This window comes from Juglans regia, chromosome 6 (assembly GCF_001411555.2).
Source record: "Juglans regia cultivar Chandler chromosome 6, Walnut 2.0, whole genome shotgun sequence".
Classification (NCBI taxonomy): domain Eukaryota; kingdom Viridiplantae; phylum Streptophyta; class Magnoliopsida; order Fagales; family Juglandaceae; genus Juglans; species Juglans regia.
The window spans coordinates 25,442,178-25,448,799 of NC_049906.1; the positions used below are offsets into that span (position 1 = coordinate 25,442,178).

Consider the following 6,622-nt stretch of genomic DNA (forward strand, 5'->3'; position numbering starts at 1 on the left):
AAGCTTGGCTTCAGTCGTTCCTGGGTTGCAAAGATTTGGAAAGAAAGATGAGGAAGAAGATGTTGTTGATGAATCTGCAACCTCAAGGCCTTATCTTTCTTAAGCTTGGGATGTTTTGGAGAAGAAAGTCACATAACCCATTGATGAATTGGAAATGGTGGGCTCACACCGTTGCTTCCAATGTTAGATGATGATGTATGTGTGTGTGTGTGTATATATATATATATATATATATAGAGAGAGAGAGAGAGAGAGAGAGAGAGAGAGAGTTACAGTAAAAAGATCGGAGAACAGCGGAGGACTCTATGAAAGACAAATCGAAATAGATAAGTTGGAAGAAGAGGGAAAATATATAGCAAAGTCCGGCTGGGAGTGGGAAGACCGAGAAAAGAGAAATGGCGTTTTATTCAAAAATGAGCATTGGCTGATCGATAAGTTGAACGTAGGACTGATCTTAAATTTTAAAATGAGTCCAACTTGTGCACTGTATTTTTTTGGACTTTTAAATAAATTATTCAGTTTAGGAACCAATAAATATGAGTTCTATTGCTCCATAAATATGAAATGAGTTTTAAATCTAATTATTTTATCCCAATAAAAGCCATTAATTCATCATAATAAATTTTGGAGTTACGAGCCATTTAAAATAATCCAATATACCAGAATTGGTCTTTCCAAAACATATTTTGGTGGGGTTATACTTATAACCCAATGTAAAAATGCCTGTAATTGAATAAATTATTCTTTGTTTTTCCTGTTATTTTAATGATTTATATGGATGCAATTGCATATAGTAATGCTCAATCCCTATTTTAAAAAATTAATATTATTTATATCAATTTGAATAGAATGGCAGGTTTTAGGAAAATTAAAATTTATTATACATTAATGTTCTGCATGCTTTTATTTGAATTGATAAAATTAGGAAATAAATAATATCTTGTATTATATTTGTAACTGTGCATAAAACAATATAATTATAATAAAATTGTAAATTTGATATAAAATTTAAACAAGGTATTATGTTTTGATTTTATCTTAAAGGGATTTACTCTTTTATTAAACGAATCCATCTTTTATTAATCATCCTAACATTTTTTTATACTGACTAGAACCAATCACATTCCTTTTCATGAACCTAATAAAACAAACTATCTCATGTTATTTCATCTCATTTAATTATTATAATTTTTTTAAATTTTTAAATAAAATAAAATAAATAATTTATCCTTTTGAAATCTTAAAATAAAAATAATATTAAAAAAAATTTATTCTAATAGTATTTAATTAACTTTTAACTTTTATCTTATCTCATCTAAAACCATCTTAATAATTTATTAAAATTTTACGTTCACAGATGAGTTATTCATATGATAAAAGTCAGAACAAGTCCATTAATTAACTGAACAAAACCAATCTTATTTATTTATGGATTAAATAAAAGAAAAATTAATATATAGAAAGCTCTAATAAATAATTACAGCAAATTAATATTTTATAAATTTTCAGCATTAAATCTATCAAAAAAAACCCACATTTAAGGACAAAACCTGCCCAGATATGAACATTTATTACATTGGTTTTGCACAGATAAGATTGACAACGCAACGACAAGTATGGAATTGCTTAATGTCTAAGGTTAAAGACATTACAGCTAGTAAAGCGTCTTTACAGAAAATTCAAATTCACTATAAGTATTACTTTTTTATACTCTCAACTGGTGGTGAAATTGAATTAAGAATGTTGAGCCGCCATCTCCCAGAGGACGTGGTGACTGAAATTTTGTCGACGCTGCCGGTAAAATCGTTGATGCGATTTAAATCTGTGAGTAAAGCCTGGTATGCTCTCATCAGAAACCCTCATTTCATCACAAAGCACCACACTTGCGCCATTTCTGATCACAATCGCAATCACTGCCGTCGAGTCATCCTTGAGCGTTACCGAGCAATAGATACCCCACGTTTCTCCATGCACTCTAACGACACCCTGGAGTTTTCCGGCGACATACATCTCATCCCACAATTGTTCTCAGAAGATATTAACCCAGTACTTTTCATCGGTTCCTGTAATGGAATAGTTTGTGTTGTTGGTATTTCTGCAGAGCGTTTTCATGGTGGTCCTGATCCAGACCGGGCTTGGGAGATAGGGCTTTGGAATCCTGCAACCAGAGAATCTAAGAGGCTTCCGTTTGTCCCTCGCCCACCTGATTTTGTCCCTCTCCCTCTTGATATTTGCTTCACGAGTTACAAGTTTGGCTTTGGTATTGATCTCAACACAAATGACTTCAAGGTGGTTAAAATCACGTGCTTCTATTCTCCGCGGCATTACCAAGTTGAGTTATACAACCTTACTACTGATTCTTGGAGAGTGATTGATGCATCCCTCAACTCAGCCGATTTTATTAAAACATCTAATTTTCCTTCATACTTAAATGGATTCTGTTATTGGTTGAATTTTCCTCGGCGTTGCGACAGGGAGCATAATTTATTGCTTTCCTTTGATATGAGCAATGAGATGTTCCGGGAAATAATGTTGCCTGATGATGATGTAGGATCTCTTGCTGACATTGCCATTATCAATGACTCTGTAGCTGTGATTTTTCCTACGTATAGTAATAGTAGTAGGAATGACGTTGGAATATCAATGGAGTATGAAATATGGGTGATGAACGAGTCTATTGTGGAATGTTCTTGGACTAAACTATTTACGATTGCAGTACCCAGCCGTCCTTTACAATTTCGGGACGATGGTTTGATTGTGCTTAACGGCGGCCATTGTGTTTCAGATAAATGTTTGGTATTGTTTGATCCAAGAACAGGAGAACTAAAGAATCTTCCAATATATGACGAAGGCTCGGAAACGTTTGTTCTGGTGAGTTACAGAGAGAGCCTAGTTTTAGTTAATGGATGGAGGAATGTGCTTGAGCAACAATACACTTGATCATTATGATATTGTTATCACAGATTTGGACTATTATTATTTATGTATTCCAAGAGGACTATAGATTAATTACTGTGAAACTGAGTGGTTTCCATGTTGTGATTTTGGTCATGGAGTCAATTGACTGCTTATGTAACAAAAGTTGATTTAGTTGAAGAGTTGGTCCTATTTTGCTTAAATACAATGGTTTGTGGATTGGAATTACATGAGGACCATGACGTCCAGGAGTATGACAGATTTTAGCTTCAATTGAGATGGTTTCACTTTAAAGTATATGGCCATTGGCTTAATATTGGACAAAAAGTGAAAGCACAGGGAATTTATATATACTTGCTGCAGTAGGCGTTTTATACTTTTCAGGTTTATACTTAATTTATGCTTCAACCCTCTCTTACATAGCTCTTTCCCTCTTCACCATTTCAGCCATGCTGAGAACCTCTTGAAAGAGGGATTTGAATTTCTTGTTTTGGCACTTATAGCATTTTCATATATAATGTAAGTGTCACTTTCTTTTCTTCATATCATTCCTTCTTGGTTTGTGAAAAATCGTGATTAATTTTCTGGTCCAAGTCTCAGTGCAGCAATTCTTAAAACAGTTTTCCTTTTCCTTCAAGTTTCTGCCATTTTGATTTAGTGTGTTGTTCCTTTTGACTATCCTCAACACTAGAGTCATATTGTGGGTAGGGGTGTGCATCCGGATCCAGATCCGGATATCCGGCCACAACCGGATCCGGATCTGGATTTTAAAAACCGGGCGGTTATCCGCCCGGATTAATCAAGATTTAATCCGGGCAGATAACCGGGTTAAATCCGGATATCCGGTTATATGGGTTAAATCCGGAAATCCGGATAATAACCGGATTTAATCCGGGTTTTTTTTTTTTTTTTTAGCAGGTTTTTTTAAAACAAATTCTGATACCATGCTTAATGTAGACCTTAAATACATATTACATACCTTAGTTATCAATACTAAGTTTTTCTGCTACTTGGGCATGTGAACATGCATTGACCTTCACATTATTGCTGAAGAATAGTTACAAAAGAGAAGAATATTGCTGAAGGCAAGTAACTACAACCTAACTTAGAAGAGAGACATAGCAAATATAACAAAGGAGATCACTCCAAGGAAGCCAAAGATATAACAATCTATGGTCGGCGGCTTCTCTTTGGTGGGCAATTTTGATCACTGTTTGTGAATACAAGCCTTCGCTTACTGCCAGCAGCAAGGATGGAAGAAGAATTCTCAGTGGAATCGATAGAGCTTGAATGCATTGATGATAAATTCGGGGAATATACAGACTTGGGTGTCGTAACTTTTCCCATCTCAATGTTCTGCATTATATTATAACAGGAAAATACATGTTCCTGTGTGCGTGCAGCATAAAATAAAAATCAGCTTAAAGAATCAAGCATTTTTTGGTTCATTCATTCAAGTTTTGAGATATACATTTTCAACACACAAGATCAACTGCATTATGTGAGAAATTACTGCTAACAAAAAAAACTCACCTTTTCTTGAGACCCCCACAAAGATATAACATTGATCTTGAGCTCCAATGCTTTTTTAGATAATTGACCATCAACTGCTACTAATACTGCAGCTGCAGCTATAACAGATGGCCGATGGTCAATTAAATTGGTCTCTGCAACAAAGAAGTTAACTTGATAAGTAAACATGTTAATTATTCAGAACTCAGTTTGGAGCCAATCTTTAATGCCAGGGAGTACCTTTTGTGATGGCCAGAATAAGTTCCACAGCTTTTTGCTGCCAAAGTTAAACATGCCACGTATAGTATTTCAATAGCCCAAAGTTTCCCATCCTACATCGACAACAAGAGCACCCAACCATATCATAAATTTGACGAACATGAAAAACCCAGTGGCCAAAAAGATAAAGAATTTGGCTTACCTCAACGACTCGCTTTGAAAGAAACTGATCAAAGTAAGTAATAGCTTTGTAAGCCGTATGAGATTTGAAACCAAAGATTGCCCGAGTCTGAATCAAGAAACACAAACTTCAAGAGCCGTTTCAATAACAATTAAAGAAAGCTACAATAAAAAGGGGGGGAAAAGAGGGAGCTTTACTGAGAGAAACAAACAGTTTTTGTGCTTGAGCAAACACAAGAGGATCGCACCTTGCTTTTGGATCCAAAACCAAAACTCTCTTTCTGAGCCAACTTCTCAATATACTCATCTTGAGGATGGCACCCTGCTAATCCACGTTTATAAAGAGTACATGATTCATAAGCAACAAAGACCAACAAACAATTAAAAACTGCATAACTAAATGAAACCAGCCACTTCAGGGGCTAAACAGAAAGAAAAGAGAATGCCAGACTAATAGAGGAAATATGCGCACATACACCCATATTAAAGTTAGTACACATGCTTTAATGTATACATGTAAATCCAGAAAATCTTGCAACAAGTTAAATACACTGCCAATCAAATTTTCGTCCATTCAAGGTCAGTACTCTGGCTCTTGCCTATTCTGATTATCAATAAAAATATATATTTTTTAATCCCTTCCAGATTGTCCGAATGAAATTAAAATAGGAAAAAGCTTGTCAATATATCATAATTAAAATTGACGCCATTGAAATTTCTCCACAGGTCACCTATATTGTATTTTGTAACAGAGAGAGAGAGAGAGAGCAAACTATAATTCAGAGAAACACCATGCCATGACGGTAACTTCAATGACCATTTCTGCAAGACCTTGTGTAGTCCCAAACAAAAACTAAAAGAAATTTGGCATCTCCGACATTTCTAGAAATCCCAATAAGACAAAAATCTGAATCATCCTGGTGACCTTTAAAACGCCATGCCTGCTGCCATTGAACGCTGTTGTTGATTAACAACAGAGAAGCACAGTATTAGTAAGCATTTAAAAAAGGAAGCTATCTTTAAAACTTCCTTTCTTCTGATAAGTGCTATCTTTGAAACTAACAGTAAAAAACTAACCATCTCAAGAGCAGATGCAAAGGAGAAAAATCCACACTAGACAGTTCTGCCAACAAATCAATATATGGGAGTACCATTACATTCAACTCAAGCTCAACAAGTCCAACATCACAAACTCACACCAGAGTGGGCACCATTAAAAGTTCACTACCTCACCTCTTTGTAATAGCCATCCTTCTCTGACTTCCAACATCACAAGCATATTAAGCTGAAGTTGGAGTTGCTTAAGTTGCTTAAGTTGCTGAAGTTGAAGGAAGAGGGTTACCTTAAGCAGAAAAAAATGTAAAGGTTAAGTTAAATGGATAAATTAATAATAAAAAATCAAACTTAACAAATCAAAGTGTTTACCTTCGATGTCAACGCGTTCTACATGCTCATCGACCTCCCAAGAACTAAGTGGTTCACAAGTCAACCAATTTTGCGTGCAAATTAGTGCTTGGACAGTCTCCGGAGCTAATGAGCTTCGGTATGGATCTATTACACGTCCACCGGTGCTGAATGCGGACTCGGATGCGACGGTGGAAATAAGGATGCCCAATACATCATGTGCGATCTCCGCAAGGATGAGATATCTAAATGAGTTCTTCTTCCACCAATCCAAAATATTAAACTCGGGTATTTTTGGTTCAATCACATCCGACAAATACCTATCCATATCCGAGCTAAGAACTGAACTGTTTTGCTTCTCAAGATATTGCTCTAGAGCTGTATCAAAATC

The 6,622-nt window shown here is 35.4% G+C and overlaps 1 protein-coding gene across 1 annotated transcript; it reads left to right on the top strand.

The window, feature by feature from the left end:
* Positions 1–1,713: 1,713 nt before the first annotated feature.
* LOC118348587 (F-box/kelch-repeat protein At3g06240-like) lies at positions 1,714–3,453 on the top strand. Its single transcript, XM_035690595.1, has one exon. It carries the CDS (start codon positions 1,741–1,743, stop codon positions 2,938–2,940), a length of 1,200 nt encoding a protein of 399 aa, XP_035546488.1. The 5' UTR covers positions 1,714–1,740; the 3' UTR covers positions 2,941–3,453.
* The last annotated feature ends 3,169 nt before the right edge of the window (positions 3,454–6,622 follow it).

What these genes read in the sequence shown, in the direction of transcription:
- LOC118348587 (XM_035690595.1), top strand. Translation starts at nt 1,741, where the DNA reads ATGTTGAGCCGCCATCTCCCAGAGGACGTGGTGACTGAAATTTTGTCG.